Source organism: Ursus maritimus, unplaced genomic scaffold, assembly GCF_017311325.1.
Source record: "Ursus maritimus isolate PB19 unplaced genomic scaffold, ASM1731132v1 scaffold_5, whole genome shotgun sequence".
NCBI classification, from domain to species: domain Eukaryota; kingdom Metazoa; phylum Chordata; class Mammalia; order Carnivora; family Ursidae; genus Ursus; species Ursus maritimus.
The window spans coordinates 60558324-60569989 of NW_024426663.1; the positions used below are offsets into that span (position 1 = coordinate 60558324).

The 11666-nt window shown below is 48.5% G+C and overlaps 1 protein-coding gene across 9 annotated transcripts in view; it reads left to right on the forward strand.

Moving 5' to 3' along the window:
- The window catches only part of P4HA2 (prolyl 4-hydroxylase subunit alpha 2), a 37319-nt gene that overhangs the window by 18355 nt on the left and 7298 nt on the right, over window positions 1–11666 (forward strand). For 7 of the 9 annotated variants that reach the window (XM_040622487.1, XM_040622488.1, XM_008691642.2 and 4 more), the window contains 5 exons: window positions 110–349; window positions 2135–2328; window positions 3105–3281; window positions 7058–7128; window positions 7362–7461. In XM_040622487.1, the coding sequence (XP_040478421.1) occupies window positions 110–349; window positions 2135–2328; window positions 3105–3281; window positions 7058–7128; window positions 7362–7461 (782 nt within the window). Of the gene's footprint in view, window positions 1–109; window positions 350–2134; window positions 2329–3104; window positions 3282–7057; window positions 7129–7361; window positions 7462–9271; window positions 9554–9694; window positions 10052–11666 lie in introns of those variants that run through there. The other 2 variants (XR_005832536.1, XR_005832535.1) reach the window with 2 other exon arrangements.

The window sequence follows — 11666 nt, forward strand, 5'->3', positions numbered from 1 at the left end:
TAGGGGGTTGATGCCCTCCTTCCACTGGCCCAGGCTTCCTCACTGTGGGAGTCTCTCTCCCTAGCCCAGAGGCTCTTTAGAGCCTGACTGTTTGCCTTTCCTGCTGTAGGAACCAAGTACCAGGCCATGCTGAGTGTGGATGACTGCTTTGGGATGGGCCGCTCGGCTTACAATGAAGGCGACTATTACCACACCGTCCTGTGGATGGAGCAGGTGCTGAAGCAGCTCGATGCTGGGGAGGAGGCCACCATAGCCAAGGCCGAGGTGCTGGACTACCTGAGCTACGCTGTCTTCCAGCTGGGTGACCTGCACCGTGCCCTGGAGCTCACCCGCCGCCTGCTTTCTCTTGGTAAGGAAGTTCTAAGGGAAGGTCAGAGCTGATGGGGGCCTGGCAGGAGAACTTGTCACTCCACCAGCTACTACCTGGCGGCTGCCCTGGAACTGAGCCAGTCTGACATGTTGCCTGGCCAATGACTAATGCCTTACTGCTCTCAGGCCCGTTGTAGCTGCCTGTCAGCTCTTTACCCTCCTCATTTCTGGCCTTAGCCCTTGCCCGGTTTCGTATGGATACACTCAAACCTGTAGCTCTACACACTCCCCTTCAAAGATTTTATTTATTTATTTATTTATTTATTTATTTATTTATTTATTTATTTATATTTGAGAAAGCAAGAGCGAGAGCGAGAGACAGAGAGATTGAGAAAATGAGAAGGGGGAGGGGCAGAGGGAGAAGTAGACTCCCTGTGGAGCAGGGAGCCTGACACGGACTCGATCCCAGGATCCCAGGATCATGACTCCAGCTGAAGGCAGACGCTTCACTGACTGAGCCACCCAGATGTCCCAACACTCCTTTTTATTTTTTTTTATTTATTTTTTTTTATAATGATTTTTTATTATATTATGTTAGTCACCATACAGTACATCCCCGGTTTCCGATGCAAGGCTCGATGATTCATTAGTTGCGTGTAACACCCAGTGCACCATGCAATATGTGCCCTCCTTACTACCCATCACCAGTCTATCCCATTCCCCCACCCCCCTCCCCTCTGTAGCCCTCAGTTTGTTTCTCATAGTCCATAGTCTCTCATGTTTCATTACCCCTTCCCAACACTCCTTTTTAAAATAGGAATCCAGTGCTGCAGTGCCTCCACTGCTCTGCAGGGTGAGCCTTCACATGGTCAGGAGCCGCTCAGGAGGCAAGCTGCGCTTCAGGATTGTTGCAGGGACCGTGGCCTGACCCATTAGTTCGAGCTCTGAGGTCTTACTGGTGGGACTTGCTATGGCCTTCGTGTTGTGTCTTGAGGTGTTGGAGTGAAGGAGATTAAAAGCACCGTGTCTTTAAAACCTTTCTGTTTCACCGCTTACCGATAGATGGGATAATCATAGTCTGGAATTCCACAGGTCAGCAAAGACTTTCTTTTGCTGCTGCTTTTCATGGGCCTTGAGTCTGATGCCAGCTACCGTATGAGTGTCCTGCAGGACTGATGTGGGAAGACAGCTTTGTAGATGCTGTCATGTTAGTTTAGAGCCTTGGCCTGGGAGGCAGAATGCCTGGCTTCCTGTTTGGTCCAACCGTAGCCTAAATCTATTAATATCTTTGGGCCTTGGTTTCCTCATCCGTGGAGTGGCACAGTAATCCTGCCAAGCTTGCTCCTTTGTGTTGTGAGGCCCACAAGATGAAGCTATGGCATTGTCATGTGGTTGTTCTTTTTGCCAGGACTTCAGCCTGCCTTCTCATTGTGGCCAGCATGTGATCTGGTCACCAGTAATGGATGTACTCTTGGGGACGGATGTAAGTGACTCACCGCCAAGTCGGGAGGAGGCGGCAGGAGTCTGGACTGCTTCTCTAGACCTGCACCGTTGGGCCCTCCAGGGATGCCTGAGAGGAGAGCCCCCTGTGTGTGGCTGGCTAAGCGGCCTCCACTGTGGCTCCTTTCCCATCTCTGACAGAGCCGGGAGAGCCCGTGTTGGCTTTCCTGCTCTGACCAGCGAGCCCTGGTTAGCTGCTGTGGAAAGCAGAACGCTGCGTGCAAATGATCTGCTGGGAGAGAAAACCGCTTACAGAATAATTTCTCTAAATGACCTAACAGATGTTTGTGGTTTCCTTTTCCTTCTTGTTCTTTGCTCTTTCTAGACCCGAGCCATGAACGAGCTGGAGGGAATCTGCGGTACTTTGAACGGTTGTTAGAGGAAGAAAGAGAAAAAATGTTATCAAATCAAACAGAAGCTGGGCTAGCCACGCAGGAAAGCATCTATGAGAGGCCTGTGGACTACCTGCCTGAGAGGGACGTCTATGAGAGCCTCTGTCGTGGGGAGGGTGTCAAATTGGTGAGACACGTGGCCAGGTCCCACATGTGGACCTAGACTTTGGCTCTGGATGGGCAGATTTGGGGAGGATGTTCCTCTTTGTGTTGGCTGTTTCCTCAATATCTTGCCCAATTCTTTGTAGCATCTGCTGAGGCTGATGGGTGGGTGTTCTCTGGGGTATAGGACGGGAGACTGCCTCCCCCGATGTCCCAGGCAGAGTTTGAATCCTCTAAGTTATTTCTGAGCTCCCCTCCCTACCCCAACATGCCCAGCTTCTGCTCGACTCATGCTGTGAGGAAAACCATGGGTGTGGATGTGCCCCATGGGAAGTTGTGGTCTCTGTAGTTAAGACATGGCAGTAGCTAACGGCTCAGTCTCCAGTGTCACTGATTTTTGAGAGCCCTGGGATCCCAGTGCTTCCTCAGCAGGCTCAGGCGGTCTCTGGGCCTTGTCCATGCCTATATCTGAGTGCCTCCCACTGGCTTCTTCACCTCGAATGGCCTCTCCCTTGCCTCAGCCCTTCTGACTTACTCATATCTCTGAGAAGGGTCAGGGGTTAACCTTGTGCCACAGGACTTGTGGATGTGAGGAATTCTTGCAAGAGAGGAAACATTACATGATTTGTGGGGTATCATTTCTCTCAGTCAAGCTGTGGGGCCTTTGTGTGCTTCTGTGGTGGGGCGGGAGGAAGCAGCTTCCAGACACGGGGTATGAGACCCACATCTGCAGCCAGGCAACCTGGGGCTGAGGATTAGGACTCACTCTGCTGAGATCCTGTTGCTTCGTATGCTCCCCAGACTCCCCGGAGGCAGAAGAGGCTTTTCTGTAGGTACCACCATGGCAACAGGACGCCACAGCTCCTCATCGCCCCCTTCAAAGAGGAGGATGAGTGGGACAGCCCGCATATCGTCAGATACTACGATGTCATGTCTGACGAGGAAATCGAGAGGATCAAGGAGATCGCAAAACCCAAAGTAGGTGTCTCTGCAGTTCTTTCCTGCGTGCCTTATCCCCGGTATCATGGGGCGGTTTGTTTGCTGACTCCGCTGGCCTTTGCCAGTGTCTAGCATGAGTCTGCTGTCTGGGTCCTGAGGTACTGCAGACTCGGTTGGATGTTCACGGTCCAATGGCAAAGAAAACTGAAGGAACCAATGTGGACAGCCAAGTGCTATGACAGAAGGACTCCCTGGGAGCAGGGCAGGTCCACAGCAGGAATTGTCGGCTCACCTGGTGGGGGGCTGTGTATGGGAAAGTTTTGGGGAACTGCCATAGGGTGCTGCCATCCTGGGTCGTGTGAAGAAGTGATTGACTTGGAGAATGAACATCTTTACACTATTCAGTCTTCTCATCCACAAGCACTCCGGGTCTCTCCGTTTATTCATATCTAGTAAAATTTCTTCATTTATGCCTGGCACATTTTTTTGTTAAGTTTATTCCTAGGTAGTTTTTTTTGTTTTTTCATCATCATATTTTTACTAGTTATGTTGTTTTATTAGTTCACTATTATATGCTGAAGTATTGAGTACAAAAATATATTTCATAAGTAACAGTTAATGTTTACTGAGTTCTTTTTTAAAAGATTTATTTATTTATTAGAGAGCAGAGCGAGCAAGAGAAAACACAAGTTGGGGAGAGGGGCAGAGGGAGAGGGAGAAGCAAGTTCCCTGGTGAGCAGGGAGCTCTACATGGGGCTCCATCCCAGGACCCTGGGATCACGACCTGAGCTGAAGGCAGATGCTTAACCGACTGAGCCACCCAGGTGCCCTTGAATTCTTTTTTTTTTTTTTTTTAAGATTTATTTATTTGTTTGAGAGTGCATGCATGAGCGGGGTGGGGGGGGGGTTGGGGAGGCAGAGGGAAAGAATCTCAAGCAGACTCCCACTGGGCATGGAGCCTTCTTGGGGCTCAATCTCACAACCCTGAGATCGTGACCCTAGCTGAAATCAAGAGTTGCGTTCTTAACCGGCTGAGCTACGTAGGCGCCCCTGTTTTCTGAGTTCTTAAGTGTGACAGGCCCAGTTTTAAGTGCTTAACATATATTAACCATCACGTCTGTTAAGTGCACTGTCATTGTCTTCATTTTACTCACAGGGAAACAGACCTGTGCAAAATGCAGCTAGTTGTTCAACTTACTTATTCCTCTTTTGGTTTTTAGCTGATTCTCTTGTGTTGTTCAGACACTATCATCAGCTGCAAATAAGGAAAATTTTGTTTTGTCCTTCCTAATAATTATAGTTCCTTTGTTGTTATCATCTTGTTGAACTGCTCGGAATTCCTTGAGCATTGTTAACATTTGGCATCCTGGTCTTGTTCCTGAATTTCCTGGAGATTCCTCTGATATTTCACTGCTAAGTATGTAGTCGGCTGTTGGTTTTGTACATACGTCATTAGGCTGTAAAATTATTCTTGTATTTCTAGTTCATAGAAGATTTGTTCCCATTTGACGTCATTCAAAGAGAACCACTTCCTGCCATGTCTCCACCCTTTTCCTATCCCTGGTGATTACAAGGGGGGCATTTAGCTGGATCCTCTGTTGCTCTGCGCCTGATAGACTTGTAGTGGCCGGGAGCCCTACACTTCTGGAGAGATGGAAAATAGGTTCCTATCCTGGCCCCCCGGCACCTCATCTTGAAGCAACCTTGGCTTGAGGTACAAGGACATCTAGCGCCCAGAATCAGCCCTTGAGGTTGCTGAGGGATGGTCTAGCCAGTGTGTATGGAGAATGGGGACCAGGACCCACCCTTTCCACTCCCGGGGTCAGCTGCAAAGTCCTCCAAGGAAGAAAACTGTTTCCCTGGTTGCCAGGTGAGAGAGGCTTCGTTATGCTAGGACCTCCTGAGAGATTCCTCAGTTGTCCCTCAGGCCAAGGCACTGAAACATTTCTGTGTGTGTATTCACATTGGGTGTGTGTGTGCACGTGTGTGGCAGGGGCGGCGTGGGGGGAGTATTGGGAAAACTTGTCTTTGAATAGAAGCCATTACAAGCTGACCTCTCCTTTCCGGAGCCTTTGAGGGACAGATGCTATTCTGGCTTTGAAGTAGGGCTCATGAGCTTAACTTGGCCTGTGGGGAATGCCTGGCAGCTGCTTTTTTGGGTCCCTGGCCTGCTTTCAAAATAGCCCTGCCTATCTCTGGGAGCAGGACACAGCTGCCCACAGCCTCCTTGTAGATGTCAGGCCAGCGCTGAGGCTCAGAGGTTTGGATGGGGCTCAGCTGCAGCTGCACTTGTCACCGGGAGGAATCATAGCTAGGAGCTCAGGGAAGCCCTCTGTCCTGGGTGCACAGGCACGTTGCCAGAACTGGCTGCAGCAGCACCGTGTCCTGGAGAGGTGATCTCCTGGCCAGTCTTCTGGGCCCTCCACACTTCTCCTTCCCTTCTGCCATGAACTCTTGCCCTGACCCCTTCCTTGAGCTCCTCCCTGGCTGCCTTGTTACCACTCTGACCCTTCGTTAGTCAGCTTTCCATGAGGTGTCGACGTTCTGATTGTGAATGTCCGTTACCTGCCTTCCCTGTTTCTCATTCACCAGAGGATGGCTTCCATGCCCAGTCTCCACTTGCCTCTTTGGCCTCTTCTCAACTTAACCTCTAACATCTAATCCACGCTCATGGTGTCAAACCCATTTTCGTTGCTGTTCATTCCCTGTTCCTGTAATGTTCCCCTACTTGGCTAACTCCTGCTTACCTGTCAAGTCTCAGCTAGGTGGTCTCTCCCTGACCGTTCTCGACTGTACAGACTGAGGTCCCACAGACATGAAGCTTACCCCGCTCCCAGCTCTCAGCGTGTTGTGCTGAGGTTAGGCAGCTAGTTTTCTGCCTTCCCCACTGACTGAGTTGTGTGAGGGCGGGGGCTATGTCTTGGTCACCCAGTGTAATGCCAGCCACATAGTAGGCACTCATTAAGTACTGATTGAGATTAAGGGGAAGTGCTGTTGGGGTGGGGGTATCTGGATCTGTGGTCCCACCCATGTGAAGTCATTAGGACAGTGCACAGCTGAAGCACGGTGAGCTGCCTTTGGGCCACAAGTGCTTCTTGGGAGAATCACTGTACCTGTCTGTGGAGATCGAGAGGATATGAGGTAGGTTAGGGGTGTTTGCGGATGTGTGTGTGTTAGCATACATGTGGGGGCAGGTGGCTTCCAGGCAGCAGATCACATACGTCAACTCGTACAGTGCTTTCCAGATTCTATCAGCTGACCTTGTGAGGCTCCTAAGTGAGTAGAAAGTATGCCTCCTATCTCTGCTCTTCACAGCAGTGGGAGCACGGTGGGAGCTGCTATAGCAGAAGGCCATTTGGGTAGGTTTCTTGGCAGAGGAGGCTGCTGTGGTTGAGAAGGACCAGGTCAAGAGGAGCATACAAGGTTGAGGCTCAGGGGCAGTGACAGTCTGAATGTGGTGGAGTAGCCAAGCACAGGGCTACTCGGGCAGGGGTGGTACGTGTGCCTGGTGAGAAAGCAGTCTGTCCAGGCAGATGGGTGGATGGACAAAGGGGACTCCAGAGGCATAGTTCTGCAGACAGCACAGACCTGGGTGAGAGCAGGGCAGTGGCCAGGGTGTGACAGCAGAGCAGGAACGCGGAGGCCTTAGACCACTGCCCTTGCCTGGCTTGCAGGATCACGGTGCCTTGCCTTGGGCCAACTGCCTGAAAAACTTCTTTCCCATACTGGTCTGAATGGTAGATCTGGTCCCAGTCTCTCTAGGAAAACATTCAAGGCCAAGAAGGATAAGTCTGCCCTCTTTTCCTGCCTTCCAGCTTGCACGAGCCACTGTTCGTGATCCCAAGACAGGCGTCCTCACTGTTGCCAGCTACAGGGTTTCCAAAAGGTTAGCGGAGGTGGTTGTGGTGGTGGGGGAGGGGGTGGCTGCTCAAGCCCTATCTCCAGGGATTTCTAGTTTCTACTCAAGGGAGCTTGGCTTGTCCTTCCTGCCGCCACCCTCCCTACTTAGAATACTCACCCTGTGCTGCCTGTTAGTGCTGGCTGTGACTCTGGGGGGAGAGTGCGAGACCTCATCTAAGCCACTGGCCCACCTTCCTTTCTCTCCCTCTTTTGGCTTAGCTCGTGGCTGGAGGAGGACGATGACCCTGTTGTGGCTCGAGTGAACCTTCGGATGCAGCACATCACAGGGCTCACAGTAAAGACTGCAGAACTGCTGCAGGTATGGCTGGCCCCTGGGACCCTGGGGTTGAGAAACTGGTATTTCTGGCTAGATGGTCTTGCAGGGTCCCCAGAGCCAGGCTGAGGGAGGCTTCCCAGTGAACTGTGTGACTGCACAGTGCTTTGGATATGGAATGACCTCACACAGGAAAGCCAGCATGCCTACTGTCATTCCAACAGTTATCATTCAACAGATATTAATTATCTTGTGTGTGCCCAAGTATCACACTAGGAGGGTCAGTGGTGGGCATGGCAGACCCATTTGTATCCTTGACTATGGAAGCTGAAATCCTGAGTTGTTTTAGGGACACTTCTAAGAGAGCTATAAATATCTTCAAAGGTCATAGTTCTGATGCACATGGTTCACATGCACTTGGAGGTATAAAGTGTCTGTGATACATTGGTAGGAAAAGCAAGAGGTTGGGAGACGCTGATGAGAGTGGAGACCTTTTTTCAAAGTAGCCCCTGTGGAACCCTGGCTTTCTGCCTTTATTTCAAAGGTGATTGTGAAGACACATGGCAGCTGGTTAGAGCTCCTCATAATGTATCCTCTGGTGTGTATTGAGTTCACAAATCAGTTTTGGCCATGTTCCCTTGTGAACATCGGAACTTCTGGGTTCTGTTGCAAAATGATGACCTGAGACACTGCCAGAGAAGTTTTGCTGACATTTTTTAAAAAGAATATTTAATTTATTTATTGAGAGAGAGAGAGAGCGAGCTCGAGTGTGCATGTGTGTGCACACAAGCAGGGGGAGGGCAGAGGCAGAGGGAGGGAGAGAATTTCAAGGAGACTCCACGCTGAGTGAGGAGCCCTATGCGGGGCTTGATCCCATGACCCTGGGATCTTGACCCGAGCTGAAATCAAGAGTCGAATGCTTAACTGACTAAGTCACCCAGGTGCCCCTTGCTGGAATTTTTTAAGAGTCCCTTGGGTCTGTCTCTCTAGCCAGAGTTTCTGTGTATTTAAGGATTGCAACTTTGATCTTTAGGCTTCATATATTTCATTAGAATATTGGACTGAAGATCATTTGGAAGATTCTCTGAATACACTGGATACACTTAAGCAGATCACTGAATTTATTTTTTTTTTCTGTAGCTGTGTCAGCAATCAGAAAACCAATTTTGAAGATCCTCTTTATGGATTTGTGTGAAATCTACCAGTTTTTAAAAACATGCTGATTACCTTTCAGTCTTGTGAAAATTTTATATAATCTCCAGTTCAATCCAGCTTAGTGTTGAGTTGGTAAAATTAATTTAATTTTTTAAAAAGATTTTATTTATTTATTAGAGAGCATGCACACATGAGCTTGGGGGAGAGGTAGAGGGAGAAGGAGAAACAGATTCCTGCTGAGCAGGGAGCCCGATGCAGAACTCGATCCCAGGATCCTGAAAACATGACCTGAGCCAAAGGCAGACGCTTAACCAACTTAGCCACCTAGGCACCCCAATTTAATTATTTTTTTAAAGATTTTATTTATTTGAGAGAGAGAATGCATGAGCAGGGGGAGGGGCTAAGGGAGAGGGAGAGAGAGAATCTCAGACTCTGCACTGAGTGCAGAGCCCAATGTGGAGCTTGATCTCACCACCCTAAGGTCATGACCTGAGCCAAAATCAAGAGTCTGGTGCTTAAACTACTGAGCCACGTGGGCATCCCAAGCTTAATTTGATTTTAAGGTAGTTAGTAAATAAGCACATTGATAGAGGATTTCTGCCACATCTCCCACTTCCAACATTTCAGGAGCAGTAGGGGCTCTCAGTGCACTAGGTGCATCTCTCTTGGCATTGTTATGATTCATATCTTCGTGGAGCAGGTCTATTGTTCAGACATCTGCCACTGTCAGAGCCAGTGTTAGGACTCTCATGGCCCCCATCGAAGACAGCATTCTGCTTGATTGGCTGATTCCATACGCTGGACCAGTGGGCTGAGGAGACTGGATGAGACCTGTGCCCCTGTTGCCCTCCCGGTTGGCTCCCTGGCTACACCCCCTGTAGCCTAGCTCACATGCAGCCGAGAAGGCAGCAGCTTCGTACTTGGACTGGCTTCTCTGCCACAATCCTGGCTCCATCTTGTCTGGCCTGTCGTCATGTTGTAGGTCAGTGATGAGTGGGATCTGAATGCCGGGACTCCCTGTGGAGGGGCTCTTCAAGTCAGGGCTCAGACCCAGACTTTGGAAGACCCAGACCACAGCTGCCCAGGGGCTGAGGCCGCATTTTTGTTTGCCTTCTTCTTCTAGGAACTGTCTTGGCATTTCCTCTGCCAGCTGGCAGTGTTGAAAGCTTTGACCCTACATGGTCTGGGGGACAGGAGCCTGGGTTTCAGCACCTCCCTCTGCGTGCTCATTCAGTGTGGACTGGTTGCAGAGCCTGTATTCCAAGGTCCCTCAGAATGTTACAGGCTTCTGGAGAGCAGCTGGTTCTTCCTCTCCCTGTTGACACTCTTTCACTTGTAGTCGATGCATTTGCAATAGATGATTTGGAAGAAAAAGAGCAATTGAGGCTTTCTTATGAATTGGATGAAGGCTTGTCTGCTAGTGGAGGAGATGCTACGCTGCCAGAATTCTCTAAGATTGAAGGCACTTCTGACTTGATGTCTCAGCCTTACTAAAAAAGTAATTTCTTTTTTTTTTTTTTTTGTCTTCACTCTGACCTCAGTATCATAAATACCCATGCTTTTCAAATGATTGGTTCTTCTACTTTTGTAACAACACATCTAATAATTCAAATGAATGCCTCCTCACAGGAATCAGTGGTTTTTTTTGGGAGGGACGTATATATTTATTTTTAAATTTAAATTCAATTAATTAACATATAGTGTATTATTAGTTTCAGAGGCAGAGTTCAGTGATTCATCAGAGGCATATAACACCTAGGGCTCATTACATCACATGCCCATTACCCAGTTACCCATCCCCACATCCCCTCCCCTCCAGCAACCCTTGTTTCCTGTGATCAAGAGTCTCTTATGGTCTCCCTCTCTGATTTCATCTAGTTTTATTTTTCCCTCCCTTCCCCTATGCTCCTCTGTTTTATTTCTTAAATTCCACATACAAGTAAAATCATATGATAATTGTCTCTGATTGACTTATCTCACTTAGCATAATACCCTCTTGTTCCATCCATGTCATTGCAAATGGCAAGATTTCTTTTTTTTTATGGCTAATATTCCATTGTATATATGTACCACATCTTCTTTATCCATTCATCTGTTGATGGACATCTGGGCTCTTTCCATAGTTTGGCTATTGTGGGCATTGATTCTATAAACAGAGGGGTGCAGATACCCCTTCAGATCACTACATTTGTATTTTGGGGGTACATTCCTAGTAGTGCCATTGCTGGATCCTAGGGTAGCTCTATTTTCAACTTTTTGAGGAACCTCCGTACTGTTTTCCAGAGTGGCTGCAGCAGCTTGCATTCCCACCAGCAGTGTAAGAAGGTTCCCCTTTCTCTGCATCCTCGCCAACATCTGTCATTTCCTGACTTGTTAATTTTAGCCAAGGAATCAGTTTTGATGTACAGTGCTTGTTATTAAAGTTGTGAGTCTGGGCCTGGAGTTTGCTCAGATGGTGAATCTGACTGCAAATCCAGAAGCTCTCATGATACTTGCACTCTTTGGGGACAGTGTTAAATAGTGCAGACACAATAGGATCAGCACATGATCAAATGTGATTCCCAAAACTGTTAAAATATGAGCCAGCTATAGTGATGTGGCTTCTTTCACTCCATGATATATGAAAATTTAAGTATCCCATCCCACAAAAGGGAGTATTGGAAAGTACAGTCATTCTCTGCAGTTCCAGCAGCAAGTGGTGATGGAATTTTGCAGAGTGCATTGGCATGCTAATCCCAGTCATGTTTAAAATTTTCTTTCAAGTTCTCAACACGTGGACCCAAAGAAAACGTTTGTAATATCACTTTATCAACTGCTGTAGCACTTCCCTTCTTAGATGCACCTCCAGCCGTAGGGCCACCTGCTGAACCTGGCCTCCTCGCCCTGTTGACAGGATTTCCAGGTATTCTGGTGCAGGCATCTTGGAGGCGGAAGCAGCCTATGATAGCATATTTTCATCCACTGATTCTTCATATCAAAATTTTTAATTTTGTGGACACTGAAAACCATGCTGTGCAAATTCTGCACTACATCACATTTGATATATATTGCTTTCTTTTCCAATAAGAGGATTTCCTTTCTTGTAAAGTACTCCC